The 14,625-nt window shown below is 45.4% G+C and overlaps 1 protein-coding gene across 5 annotated transcripts; it reads right to left on the bottom strand.

The window, feature by feature from the left end:
- Nucleotides 1-231: 231 nt before the first annotated feature.
- LOC309327441 (uncharacterized protein) lies at nucleotides 232-14,437 on the bottom strand. 5 transcript variants are annotated; one of them, XM_081836714.1, is made up of 11 exons: nucleotides 14,092-14,437; nucleotides 12,107-12,166; nucleotides 10,403-10,429; nucleotides 9,199-9,513; nucleotides 8,541-8,651; nucleotides 7,164-7,478; nucleotides 5,544-5,732; nucleotides 4,441-4,755; nucleotides 2,774-3,772; nucleotides 1,610-1,765; nucleotides 232-1,200 (listed from the first exon to the last, which is right to left on the bottom strand). In XM_081836714.1, exons 2-11 carry the CDS (start codon nucleotides 12,132-12,134, stop codon nucleotides 797-799), a joined length of 2,859 nt encoding a protein of 952 aa, XP_081692840.1. In that variant the 5' UTR covers nucleotides 12,135-12,166; nucleotides 14,092-14,437; the 3' UTR covers nucleotides 232-796. The 5 variants fall into 5 exon arrangements, with proteins under 5 accessions (XP_081692840.1, XP_081692841.1, XP_081692842.1 ...); XM_081836715.1 differs by lacking the exon at nucleotides 14,092-14,437 and having other exon boundaries at nucleotides 12,107-12,927; XM_081836716.1 differs by lacking the exons at nucleotides 10,403-10,429; nucleotides 14,092-14,437 and having other exon boundaries at nucleotides 12,107-12,149.
- Between the last annotated feature and the right edge of the window lie 188 nt (nucleotides 14,438-14,625).

Raw genomic sequence — 14,625 nt, 5'->3', positions numbered from 1 at the left:
ACTGATCAAATTGACTGGGGGAAGAGGATTTTCAACTATGGAAGGGATTTCAATTATGGTTCTTGGGTTGTGTCTGTATGACATTGTGATGACATCTCGTGGTCATTTCAGGAATTTACTTCTGAGACAGTGGATATACAGTATTACCAAAAAGAATACACCTAGTGCTTGGCTCCTGCCCTTTCCAGCCTTCTCTACTCGTTCCTCCCATTTTGCACAGGAATGATCACACAAAATTCAACAGTTTATTACATAGAAAGGTTCAATGACCAGCCTACACAAACAAATGGAGTATTCATGAAGGCTTATGCTAAAATCCAAAATATTTTAGAAGATAATACTGATCAGGCCACCACACATCAATGTAAGCAATTATACAAACACTTATTTGAACATTTTTCTTAGCGCAATCTAGTACCCAGTGAATCTAGTACCCAATCATAATCGGTTCTGCATTTTTACCTTTGAAATTGCTATATCATGTTCATTTTCCAAAAAATCTACAAATTCGTTTGACTTCTGGATTTCAGACCATGCAGCCTCTTGTGAACTGTGCAATGTTTCCCAATTTTACCATTCTCAGCACATTTTTCTAGTTAACTGCTTATAAATAGATCAACCAAAACCCCATAACCATTGGGGTGGAGGTCTCCTATAGTACCTTTTTGTAGCATGTGTGACCTCTGCTTATGGCATATTTAATGGGATTTCATGGGAGGTGGGCTCACCTCATAGCAGAAGTTTGACTTTAGTTGGCTTGAGAAGCAACTTCCTTTCCTTATAGAAAGTCCTATTTTCATTTTAAGGGCAGCTGGTTATGCATTTGGCCTTCATCCTGCGTATTTTGAGCTGAGGAGGACTGGGCAGCTGCTGGCTGCAGTAAGGTAGGCAGCACCCCCACAAGATGGTTCACAGAAGCTGCCAGCTCAGCCAGACTGCGGGCAAGAGCCTCTAGTTGAGAGCCCTGATGTTGAATGGTGGTAGAGAGGGAGCCTAGTTCCCCACGGAGACCTGTCATTGCATGGACCAAGTTTTCCAGGCCAGGTGGTGAACAGCAACAGCCTTGATCCTTTCCCCTTGAGTCCTGCCTAAAAGGGAAGTCCGAGGGTGACTCGCTAACTGTAGCAGTGTGGGTGACAGATTCAGGCAAAGTGGTGTTTGGACCTGGTGCTTCAATCAAGCCTGGTGCGGAGGTGGTACCTATGTATTCGGAGAGACAGAAAATAACCAATGACTGTATTGTGCCTTGACACCATCACCCCAGTAGCCAGTAAGGAGTATCCCCAAGGTGGTGTGTTTGCATGTTATGTGGTCAACTAAACTACAAAAACACAATGGCCATAGCTTGTGACTATGATCAATAAGCATAGCCAAAGGTATATAAAAGGAGGAAATTCTTCTGTGAAAACTGACTTTGTCCAGGAGGAAGTGCCATCCCTGACTACTGGACTTAAACATGGCCAGTGAGGTAAGTGAGACCCAATTCTGAACTTTTGACAGCTACAGAATGTGTGGAAATTGTTAACGATGCTCTGCGGTTTGGGAAGAGGCCTTCAAAGTAAGACCCTTTTCCTAGCCTCAGCAGTGAAGCTTTGTCTCTGATACTTACCAGCTCCTCTTTCTGTGTTTCCTGAGCTCACCATACTATCCTCAAGCAGCCCATCCATAGAAACTGTATGTGACACTGTACTTTGGAGCAGAACAGTCGTATCGTGAACATCTGTTTCAGCCAAAGTGGTCAAGACAATGGGAGCAATGGTAGGCTCTGGTGCAAATGGAGAGGGAGAATGTGGTAATATTAAATGAGAGCAGCAGAGTTAAATAACACCCCCCTCCCAAAAAAAGAGCAGGGTATGTTTGATCTTAGGAGGGTAGCTGAGGCTATCTCAGACCCGTTCTCCATCAACTTGCCTGCCAAGAAAGTCTGGCAATTGCATAAGTTTCTGGAGGATATTCTACAAGGCATTCTTCATTCACAGAAAGCTGGGGCTCACCTTTAACCCGCACCAACTGAGAGAGTTTAAGGGGAAGGTATGTTCCTGCCTAATAAGCAGTTCAGGCATACTATGTTTGTGTGGTTGGGTGTCTACCAACATCCATGCTCAGGCAGGAACCCACCACAGACAGCTAACAGAGTCTCTACAGTTGCTGTCACTGCGAGGAGGGGTGCAGAGGGAGAAATGCTACATAGCAGCAGCAGCCTGCTCACCTTTCCCCTCTTGGGAGGGGAGAAAATACAGAGTAAGTGAACAATTGACCATTGAGCAGAACTGACATTTTCTGTTCCTCCTACTCTTCCAGGCAATTCACCTGCCTTTTCCCTTACACATCACACATTTAAAATACGCTATCATCTCCCCCGCTCCTTTTGAATCCCGAGAATTGTAATTTACCCTTACAAAGCTACAGTTCCCAATATTCTTGGAGGAGAATGTGTGTGCATTAAATGTACTGTGTGTATGCAGCCTTTGCCAGGCAAACAGATTGATGGCAAAGGAGGGGAAAGAGGTGGATCTGCTGCCAGCCAGCCATCTACCAATTGACTTTCTTGTCAATCTCCTCTGAGATTTTGCTTCAGAGGGAAAAGACAGGCAGGTGAACCTTTGGGCAGCTTCTGCTCATCCTCCAGTTTACCTTCCTGCTCTCTCCCTCTGGTGGTGAGAATGATGAGGAACAACCACTGCCCACACTATTTGACTAGAGGGGCCTGAATGTAGATACTTTACCCGAGGCCCCTCAAAATCCTGGAGCTGACACTGAGGCAGCTACTCACCTGTGGGCCCCATGGTATGAGAATATGTGTGTGATTCCTCTTGTTGCTTCTGATCTGTGTTCTCTTCAGAATGTGAAGAATTGTGGTTTATGGATTCCATGTGGTTTACAGATGGTGCATTCTGTGTGGTTGCCGACAATTCCATCTCTCTTGCAACCTTCAAGATATTTGAGAACAGGAACAGCTCCTTTACTACATTATCAATTACATTCACTCTTTCAGGTTCCTGAACTGAAGTGGAAGTGGTAGGCTGATCTGTAGCTGTGGGATTGGTAAGTTCTACCTTCTGTACTGAGGGCACTTTAAATGCAATGTCCCATTGCTTAGACTGCACTACCTCTGTTGCAAGTGTTAGGCCTGGTTCAACTATGGGCAGTCCTGTTCCTGTTGGGCTTGTTTTCGCTGTTTCTTCCTCAGATTCCAGTTCCTGCATGGCTAAGGTTGGCTGAAACTCAGCTGTGGAGGGGGTGGGGGTTTGTCCCAATTCGTGTGTTTGTGGCCTTGTATTGGGGGTGCTGGTTGACTCTGTCCCCTGAACATGCAGGATCTCTAGATTAAGTGTTGCTTTATCTATATTCCACAGGCTTACTGTCTCTGTTTCTCTTTCAGATACCAGATCCAGTGTGGCCGAGGTTGGCAGAGATTCAACTGAGGCATAAATGGGCTCTTGTCCCCTTTCCTGTGAGGATGGTTCTATCTTAGGAGTGTTGCTTGACTCCATCTCTTGGATGTGCAGCAGGGCTTCTGTATTAGTGGTTGTTTCAATTCTGTTGAAGGGGCTCGCTTGCTTTTGCTCCTTTTCCAGTTCAAGCTCCACAGTTTGTGTGGTTAGGATTGGTGCTTCAGGGAACTCTAGCTCCCAGCTGGCTGAAAACTCCTGAGTAGTTGTGCTGGTCTCAGCCACATCCAAGATGCTTTGCCCTGGATTCATGGTTGTAGCAGGTGCAGCTATCTTTGAATTGCTTGATGAGTTTGGCAATGACAGACGCTTCCACCTGTCTGAAAATACAAAAGGCGTTCCTACATCACAGACTAAAATTACTTTAACAGTCATTTCTTCTTGGTGGGGAATTATAGCAGTGCAGGGAGAATTCTCAGCACCCTCACCTAAATAGATTCCCAAGATGGAAAGCCATAGCAATTAAGCTGCCATAAAACCAATATACTCCTGGCAACCTAGCAGTTCGAAAGCACATGAAAGTGCAAGTAGATAAATAGGTACTGCTCCATCGGGAAGGTAAACGGCATTTCCGTGCGCTGCTCTGGTTTGCCAGAACCGGCTTAGTCATGCTAGCCACATGACCCGGAAGCTGTACGCTGGCTCCATCGGCCAATAAAGCGAGATGAGCGCCGCAACCCCAGAGTTGGTCATGACCGGACCTAATGGTGAGGGGTCCCTTTACCTTTACCTAAAACCAATATAAGTCTTTAGTACTGTATATACATACCCAGAATAAGGTGTTTACTGGAGTCTCCAGAATGAAACTGGGTTTAGCCCATTTGAGATTGTTACTGCTTTCCCCCCAAGGACGTTGAATTTTCTATTATTGGCTTATTCACAAGTTCAGGGTTCTCTCTCCTAAATATGGCATATCTGTTTTGGAACCAGGCAAATGGACTCACTGAATATGACTGGGAATCAGCTGGTAAACTGAATTGTTCCCTACCTGTGCAGATGACTGAAGCATCTTCATGATGATTGCAGTTATGCGTCCCCCACGGCTGGGAGCGGCAGTTCTGTAGAGTGAACTCTGCCCCAGTGCAGTTGACATCATCCAACCAGATAGGTCCAGATCCTGGCCCATATCTTGCATTACCAGGGCTGAGAAGAGGGGCCCCACAGCCCAACTCACGGCACACCACTGCCGCGTCCACCAGATCCCAGCCATCATCGCATACTGTGCCCCAGTAATTTTGATACAGAACCTCTACCCGTCCAGCACAGGATCCAGGGCCTCCTTGCAGCCGCACCTGCCACTGGCCTGAGTTTAAAAGCATATGAAGAGGAAATGTTTATAGGATAAGAGGAGTTAAAAGTCCTTGCATCACAGATCTCTCACTTGTAAACCACGGTCCTTCCCTTTGAGGTTCTCAGTTCATTCTAGTGAATCCCAAAGGCCTCTATTTTTTATAATGATATCGCTTTTCTCACAAAGGTGACCCAAAGCAACTTACAGCCACAGTATAAACATTAAAACAAATTAAAGCACAAATAAATAAAAATCTAAACACAGTATCATTGCAAGGAATCCAGATACCATGACTATGCAGCCCATGTCCCCTGAAAGCAGTTCAAGACCAAACTAGATGCCATGTGGAAGATCCATGATTGGATCTCCCCAAATTTTGTCATTTACTCAAATGAAAGTGGAGTCGTACCTGTTTGCTTAGGTAGCAGCAGGTGGGCGAATGGAGGGGCCCTATGTTTTAACTTGACCTTAACTCATGCTTTCAAGGGGGCCATAAAACAAGTAAAACATGCTGTATAATGTAATAACTTCATTGAGCACTGAGATGTCACAACTGAATTTTGTTTCATAATTCTTCATTTGAAGTTCAACCAGTGACTCAATCTCTGCTCCCTTTTTTAAGGGGTTTGTTGAAGCAAAGATGCAAAATCTGTTGTCATGTAATATCTTTTGTCACTTAGATTGTGTTTTCATAGTTGTTAATTATATTGGCACCCCCATTCCAAACAAGAAACAGCACCTGTGCAAATTGCCTGGGAGTCAATGATGGACACAAACACCTACCTCTCTCTGCTACTCACCATCTGGCACTGCTTCCTTTTGGCTCTTCTCTATTTGTAATGCTTCATTAGCTACAGTTGCTTCTTGGTTCCCTGTAGGCTGAGTAGGACGGGGAATTCTTTTAGGGGCTACATACCGGCGCCTCTGGGGTGCCAAGGTCCTTGTGAGCATGGCCACATGCTCTTCCACCATGGCCAGGGGCATCTCACCTGTGAGAAGATGATACATCATGTGACACAGACACAGTGCATACAAAGGAAGCTTCAGTGCATCCATATCCCTACACAATAATTTAGAGCAGAATTAATACTGGTATAATCATTAGCTTCTCCCTTGGGTGCTGGATGTCTTTGAGTGGGTTGGGTTGCTCCTGTTGCTTGGGAAGGCAGAAAACCATTTGCTTCAGAGGAATTTCTCAACTCTGTCTTCCTGTTGAAGCCTCAGTATTCCTGTTGAAGTCTGGTATTCCAATACTGCAAAACAAAACTGGCTGAAGAGAAGACACATGACCAAGCCTGAGATTCCTAATCTCAGAATTATAAGAAGCAGCACTCAGTCAAGTGCCCATAGTGCAAGCATGACCTGAGTGTGGAAGAACATTCTGGGATCAGCACATACCAGGAATATAGGACTATAGTCTCTGACCACTTACTGACAGCCTGTGGTCAAGATAACAAAAAGTGTCCAAGAAGTATGAGCAGCTTGAGACAAGAATGTAATAGCCATGGCAGAAGACACTTAATTTCCCATCCAGTATATCATTAGCTTTAGTACACCTCACTGTGAGATATCCAGTACTTAAAGGAAAAGGTAGCATTGGTCTTACTGTGAAAGTTGTTGTACAGGTCACATCCTAATAGTGGTTATTTCACACTGTTTCTTATATTGCTAGCTAACTTGTAGTCCTGACATCCAGTTTTGCCAGAGCCCATACTCTTCTACAATCTCTTCTGTTGCTTATACATACACGTGTGTGTGTGTGTGTGAGTGAGAGAGAGAGAGAGAGAGAGAGAGAATTTAGCTCAGCCATGGAACTGAGGCTTCAACAGGAAGAGAGCGCATTCAACATGGCCTTAATGAGCAACAGGAGAAACACATCTCACTTGGAGACATCCACACACCAAATGAGAAATAATTTTCACAGTAAGACCAGTGCTACCTTTCCATGGCCAGAGTACAGTAGAACCTCGTGTTGTGTACCGTCCTCCTTGCAAACGCTTCAGGTTACAAGCCCTGCTAACCCAGAAGTAGATGCTCCCGGTTGTGAACTTTGCCCTGGGATGCAAGTTGAAGTTGCACACCGGCAGCGCGGCAGCAGCAGGAGGAGCCATTAGCGAAAGCATGCCTCATGTTGTGAGCGGTTTTGGCTTAAGAACGGACCTCCAAAACAAATTAAGTTTGTAACCAGAGGTACCACTGTATAGCAATGGTATATCTACACCAGCTTTATAACTCATATCTTTCACCAGCTTTATAACTCATGGCTTCATCCAACTGATCCTGGAAATTGCTGTTGGGATGGATGCTAAGGGATGGATGATTGAGATTCCTAGCCTCTGGAATCCTCACAAAGCTAGAATTCTCAGAATTTCCTCAGAAGTCTGAATGATTAAGTGCAAATAATGCTATAGTTCTCTCACCAGAACACACAGCCCCAGCATCTTCACTGTGTCGGCAGTTGGTTGTCCCCCAAAGGCTGGTATGGCACTCCGACAACATTGACTCTTCTCCTTGGCACTGTACATCATCTAACCAGATGACACTGCTCCCCTCACCAAAGAAGGCGCCACCTGGTGCTGCCAGCGCCTCCCCACAGTCCAGCTCCCGGCAGACCACAGCAACATCCAGAAGGTCCCACATGTCATCACATACTGTGCCCCATTCCCCTTCATGAAACACCTCCAGTCGGCCGGAACAGCGGCTTCTGCCACCCACGAGACGTAGAGCAGGGGTCCCTGGAGGGGGGGAGGGGGAGAGGAGATTAAGACAAGCTATAGCACCTGGAGAGCCCAAAGGTGGGGTATGGGGTTCTCCCATCTTACAGCCTAACTGATTTTTCAAGGAAAATTAGTCCAAATTTCTGATTGGGCACTAAAGCAAATGCTGAACCCCACTAACCTTAAGGCAAGTGGAACTGAACTGTCTCCAGCCCAAGCCACAATCTGAATACCACTGTCCATTTATTTCTATATGAAAACCCACAACTATTGTGCAACTAAAGAAGGAAAGGGACACCTTGGGCCCCTAGAACTTTTCCTAGGCTATGCCCTACCCTTCTCTGGTTCTGCTTTACACCCTTGATTGTTTTCCCCTAAGTATAATATCTTGAATTAACCTGGATGGAGATGTGAGGGTGGGGGGACTTTCTGAGTTTTCATGTCTGGAATGTACAATGCTAAGCACCCAGTACAATGCTAAGCGCCTAATTTTATCCCTGACCCCACTCACTACTGGCATATGGCCCCTGGAAGGTTCCCCATGAGCAAATATGGTCCATGGACTGAAAAAGGTTCTCCACCTCTGAGCTAAATAATGGCTTTTTATTCAGTATAGAAAGTGTCTTGTGAAACCAGTAGACTTTTCCTTCTTTTGTACTACATTTTCCCCCTCCCTTTTCTCCATGATTACTTGGCACAATAATAGAATAAAAAAATTGGTATGGTTGCCATTTTGCTCCTGTGCCCGAATCAAACAGCTCCTGTGCCTTAACAAATTCATAAAAATGTAACAGAAGAAGCTCTCAGGCTAAGTTAAAGCTGGGCTAGAAAAAGGAAGCAAGCTTGATCTTCTTAGATCACTGGTTTTCAACTGGTGGGACTGGACCCACTAGTGGGTTGCAACCTGATCCAAGGTGCGTCGCAACAGGAGCACTGCCACCATGCAAATATATGGCAGAAGATTTAATAAATGGGTCCCCAGAACCCATGCCCACAATCTCTTTTAACCCTACTTTAGAGATGGATATTGATCAGCTAAACGATAAAAGTGGTGCACTTCAGGGATGCCTGCACACTCACCCTCAGCAGGTGCAGAAGATATGAGTGGTCTTGCTGTCGTTACTGCTTTCATGTTGCCCCATCTGAATGCCGGTTGAGGGGGGAAGGCGGTAAGAGGAGCAAAGCGCTGAGCTGCCAAGGGAGATGAGAGAAATGAACATGCTCGTTGGTCCAGTATGCTACAAAACACTTAGGTCCCTTTTCCTCAGGGATAGAACAATAGTTATTAAACACCTAAACTTGCATCCAGCTCTATTCTTGGACCCAATCGCAACAAGCAGCCTTAATTTTAAAGAGTTGGCTGGATACATTCCCCCATACTGCCAAAAGGTGAGACTGCAGAGCTTTCAGTTAAAGGGAGTTCGCAGGTAGGCCTTTTTAACTAAGCAGAGCAGTATGGATTATACAGAGGAAAGGCAGGGACCATTTAATGAATTTGCAGGCCTCACCCCCTGACTCCCACAAGTTTAGTTAAATGTAACTTTATACAAACATGGCTTCCAATAATTCAAGCGCTGAATTTATCTTTAAACATTCTCTTGTTGGATGCTTTAAATCAGACTGTACAGAGATGTGTCTGTGTGACAACAACCCGTTTGCTTGAAGCAATCAACTCTGTGGGAAAGTCAGCTTTCATGAGAGTTCATCTGATGAAATTTCTGAATCACAAGAGTCCTACCTGAGCATATGGCACTGGCATCCTCCTCATGGGTGCAGACATGCTTGCGAAACCCAATATGGGGGCAGGAGTGCAGGTATTCCTCAGTGCCCATGCAGCGCACCTCATTCAGCCAGATGGGTCCAGGTCCTTCACCAAACCAGGCCCCATGGGGTGCTGAAAGGGCAGCCCCACAGTCTAGCTCTCGACACACCACAGCTGCGTCCTGCAAATCCCAACTGTCATCACACACTGTCCCCCATTCACCCTGGTGGAACAGTTCCACCCGTCCTGCACAGAGGCTTGGGCCTCCAGACAGACGTACTGGAAAGGAACCTGCCAGGAGGAGAAATAATCAAAGTCAAGGAGAGACCTGTCTTATCTCTTTCTCCCACTTAAGTAGGCAGTTCTGAATTTTGATATCCCACATCCCCATCCTGACATCTCTTCTCTTGATCTGATCATCAAGTCAGTTTTCACCTTTGTGCAGATTTCCTAAACAATGCCCTTGGCTCTTAAGGCCATCTCCCCCAAGGCCAGAACTGTAGCAAGATCAAATCAATAGTGTTTGTAAACATGCTATTCTCATTTGCACACTAATGGAAAATAACAGAAGTTTCCCCCTTGGAAAATGATGGGGAGCACAGCATGTAATGAATTGGCAGCCTATTCTACATCTAATTATGCAGGACACAGGGGACCTGCAACAAAATGGTGCAGTGTGGAGTTCTCCTGTTCACAGTGCCAGTCAGTCATGCCCTCTACCTGTGTATTCCATTCAGTTCCCCTTCTCATCCAGTTTTCTAGGTTATTGTTTTCTAAGGGTTTTGAGGGTGTGTTTTTTTACTTCTGCAAGCCTTCTGAAATGTTCATCTAGTGCACGGATGGTGTTGTTTAGCCTGCACAGCACAAGCACTCCGGCCTGAACATTGAAAATAGAAGGAATGATGATAGCATCTCAGGCTGTGGAGAAAGGCCGTAGTGGTAGGAAATCTATGTTGCATGCAGAGGGTCCCAGGATCAATCCCTGACATCTCCAAATAGTTCTGGGAGAGACTCCTTCTTGAAGCCCCGGAAAGCAGCTGCCAGTCAGTGTTAGGCAATACTAAGCTAGACTGAGCAATTATCTGACTCAGTGTAAGGCAGCTAAGCTTTCTATCTTCCCAGCCTGGAGGTCACAGGAGGAAACAAAGGGGAAAGAGACAGAGATTCCTTTCCGTTTTACCTGTGGCATGAAGTCTCAGGAAGGCAACTGCAAAAACAAGGCAAGAGGTATCAAATGAGATTAAGCTCAAGTGGAAGCTTAGTTCTACCAGTGTAAACATTCTGGGCTGTGTTCTCAAGATCACAACAGGCTGCCAAGCCCTGGCAGAGATGGATCTAGGTAGACATTTTCATGCTCATGGGAGAGCCAGAGCCAGAAAATAATATTTGGAGGGTTAAACAAATAAAAAGGTGTATATTAACCAGTACCACCTGGGACTTCTTCCTATAAAATGAGAGCAAAGTCTGAGCCTATCCACAACTGAAAAGTCTATTTCTGCATCTTCCATCCCTGTCCTCACCCTAATCTCACTAACTTTTCTTTCCTGAGTCTCCTAACCACTACTGATACTATTCCACACTTTATTTAACTCCTGTTTTTTAAAAAAGACAAGACTGGCTCTCAATATTAGGGATGTGCTGAGGTGTTTATGGGTCCCTGTCCCAGGCTCCTTCCTTCCTCCAGAGGGAGCAGATAGAGGCAGCTACTGGTGGCAAATAAATATGGTAGCTCAATGGTATGGTAGCTCTGATTCCAACAGACTCCAACCGCCTTGGAATGCTCCTGTCAATCACAAGCAGCTGTTCACCAATACTCTTTAAAATACCTAGAGCATTACACCAGCTTCTTTAATTCCTACTACTGTTTATCAACCTTTTGTACTCTTAACTTACAAAGGCTATAGGGAAGGATTTTGGATGTTATTCACATGTTCAGAACACAGTTATGGATCAGTGGTGGGGAGTCTTTCTTCTGTCAAGGGGTGGGATAATCTGTTAGGGGCCACATGCCAGAATAAAGACAGACCCCTCTTGCCAGAGGTCTGAACTGCCTGCCTGCCTCTAGGAGGGATCATGAAGGTCATCTATTCCAACTCCCTGTGATGCAGGAATATTTTGCCCAATGTGGGACTTTTCACAAAATATAAAATGCCATTAACAACATCTATTCTAAATAAGGTCAAACGACCTCTCTGCTTTCTGGAACTTGTCCCTGTCATGTCTTTCAGGGAGATACAGGGAATGTATTTTTAAAAAAATGTGTTCTGCAGATTTCAAACTTTGGGAGTAATACCTTGATTTCAGTAAATGGACACAACATATCAGTACACTGCTTCTCTTCCATCCCTCCACTCACAGTAAATAGGGACAATAAAAGTTTCAGAACAGGCTTGAGTTGCAGCTTTTCTGTGTAAGTGCAACCAGATCCGTTATTAGAGTCATCGTTCTTCAGGCTTTTTAAAAAAGTAAACTTGTACGGTCAGTTTACTAACAGTTCCTTGCTTCAGAAACCAATACAGATCAGGCTATTGCAGAGTAAATGAATGTACAACATGTATTTTAGATGGAGAAAAGATTTCCCAATGTGCAAGTAGGTGGGGGGGGGGGGAGGCAAGCAGAGCTGCTTTGTGAAAGCAAAGATGCTATTTATGCTGCAGTGTTGCAGACACTATTGCACTGACCTGAGTAGGCTTCTTTTCAATGCTTCTCAAGTAGAACTCATTCCCTGCTCAGACATCCTGGTCCCCAATAAACACACCCCACAATTCTGATGTTGCTGGTGGAAACTCTCAGCCCCCTGCTCCTTGGCAGGACCAGCTGTTCACAAGATAATTCAGAGTTGCATCCAGGAATTGGGGTTGGCTGTGCAGAGGGCAACACTCACCCAGAAGAAACAAGAGGCGTTGTTGCATTGTCTTAGTGGCCGGCTCTGCGTCCTGGTCAGCTGCAAAGGAAACTCTGTAAATCAGAGGCGTTTTTTATTGCCGGCAGAGGACCCAGGCAGTGAGTCAGCCAGGCAGAAAAGAGTGGGAAACACCCCTGCTTGCTCTGGGTCATGTAGCCTCCAATCTGCAGCCTGGGAAGAGGAAAGAGCTAGAGTAGGGGAGACCGATAGGAGGCATTTCAACAATCCTGGGAGAGCCACATTTGTGCAAGGATTTTCAAAGGAACAACATTGGTAGTAGCACTTCTGAAATGATGTGTTTTGGCTACAAGAGGTATAAGCTCTCAAAGACTTAAAGGCCTAGTTTCATTCAATGCAGTATTTCTTTTGCATTTCCCGTCCACTTGTGTGCAGAGGTGGCCATCCCTTGCACATTTTCCTCAGTCCTATTTCATCTCCCATCCCTTACTTTGTACCCCCCTGCACCTTTTGTAAAAGAGGCAGGCACCTCTTCTGCACCTTTAGCAGTATCACACAAGTGAATGTTTTTCTATGAGGCCTCTGTTCAAACTTCCACTCGTGGAACATCTGTCATGTGTTGGAGAAAAGGTATTAAACTTACACAAATGCTTTTTCTACCCTTTCCAACTGTCCCTATTTATCTTAATTTTCTATCTCGACACATCTCCCATACCCTCTGGCTTTGTTCCCACCTCCTTCAACTTCCTTTCTACCTGGCCTCACTGCCCCTTTCCTTTAATACACTGCTGAATTAAATCCAACCATTGCTTCCCAATGAGTTCCACAACTGGTTTTTTTCAGCGACACACACACACACACACACACACACTTAAGTCCTCCCCTCAGCCTTTCCCCGACCAGTTTCCCCTTCTCAGGGGGCAAACAACAGCTGGGGAGAGGTCCACCATTTTCACTGAAGAACAGAGCTCGGGTGAATATCTCTTCCCCTTCCATTGCCCTTTTCAAATGAATTGGCGGTTATGTTTCAAAGGAAGAAGTGTTGGAATATCACTTTGCAAAGCTGCTGTGTAACACGTTGTTTGTCCCTACCCTCATTTCACAAGTATTAGAGATGGTTTTGGTGCAAGTAAACCTTGATGGCAGAAAGTGAGGAGGAATTAAAGAACCTTTTATTGAGGGTGAAAAAGGAGAGCGCAAAATATGGTCTGAAGCTCATCATCAAAAAAATGAAGATCATGGCCACTGGTCCCATCACCTCCTGGCAAATAGAAGGCGAAGAAATGGAGGCAGTGAGAGATTTTACTTCTTGGGCTCCATGATCACTGCAGATGGTGACAGCAGCCATGAAATTAAAAGACGCCTGCTTCTTGGGAGAAAAGCAATGACAAACCTAGACAGCATCTTAAAAAGTAGAGACATCACCTTGCCAACAAAGGTCCGTATAGTTAAAGCTATTGTTTTCCCAGTAGTGATGTATGGAAGTGAAAGCTGGACCATAAAGAAGGCTGGTCGCCGAAAGAGTTTGATTAAACTGCGGGAGGCAGTGGAAGACAGAAGTGCCTGGCGTGCTCTGGTCCATGGGGTCATGAAGAGTCGGAAACGATTAAACAACAACAACACTCTGCCTCTGTTTGCTAGCTATAAAATGGCATCTTACCCACCAAGATAAGTGGTTGACTTATTCATTCAACGTGGGATAAACATGGGGAGACACCAAGTCAGCTGCCACAAGCTCCTTGGAAGAAGGGCAGAGTACAAATGAGAGAGCATGGAAACCATTCTGACAGGGTTCTGTGGTACTGTGGCCCCTGCTTGAGGCCCACAGATCTGTGGAAGTTCCTGCGCTTCACGATATTCCGAGCTTCCTTATCTTCACACCCACACAGGGATGAAATGTAGAATGACGCCGGTTGGAAGCACAGCAGCAGCAGCAACAGCAGCAAAGCAATAGCCAAATCTATCCACAGGGGAAGCATGTCACAGGAAATATGAGTCACACCCACCATCCCAGAGAAGCAGCTGGTCTTCTTGTATTTAGGAAAAGAGGAACAGAAACAGTCAAGATCAGGTTGTGTCTGGGGAAAATCACAATGGGGGTACCAGCAGAAACATGAACCCAGGCCCTGCGGCTTTGAGCGAGCCTGGGGGACCCAGTGGTGGCTATTCCTAGTTTATGGGATGCACCCATTGCTCCAACAAGAATTTCTGTTACTGGGTTGGTTCCATAGTTTCTAGCACAATAACTGGTAACCATAGCAACCCAGCACTGCACAGCTAAACATTCCAGACTAATTTAGAGCAGCGGCAGGCTACTTGGGGGAGGATGACCAGTAAAATATAGTTAAGTGCATAGTTGCTAGGATATTTTGTTGGGGTAATTGTGTGCACACAAACCACATTTACAACAGTTTATTCAGCCTAGTCTGGTCCCTGGGATTTATGTTTTACAAAGTCAGGCTGCAGCCCTAGAACATGTGAAGCAACTAGTGCTTTTGAGAATGCGTAGTGAACCTTTCCCCGCACTACTAAGTATTCAC

This window comes from Podarcis erhardii (genome assembly GCF_964252035.2).
Source record: "Podarcis erhardii genome assembly, chromosome: 13".
Classification (NCBI taxonomy): Eukaryota; Metazoa; Chordata; class Lepidosauria; order Squamata; family Lacertidae; genus Podarcis; species Podarcis erhardii.
The sequence above is the reverse complement of the archived record's forward strand: the minus strand, read 5'-3'. Positions and strand labels throughout refer to the sequence as shown.

Coding starts and splice junctions, on each gene's coding strand:
- LOC309327441 (XM_081836713.1), bottom strand. CDS start 10,502: ATGTTTACACTGGTAGAACTAAGCTTCCACTTGAGCTTAATCTCATTT. Junction 4,756..5,543: donor AAAGGAAGCAGTGCCAGATG/GTGAGTAGCAGA, acceptor TTTTAAACTCAG/GCCAGTGGCAGGTGCGGCTG. Junction 1,201..1,609: donor AAACACAGAAAGAGGAGCTG/GTAAGTATCAGA, acceptor CCGAATACATAG/GTACCACCTCCGCACCAGGC.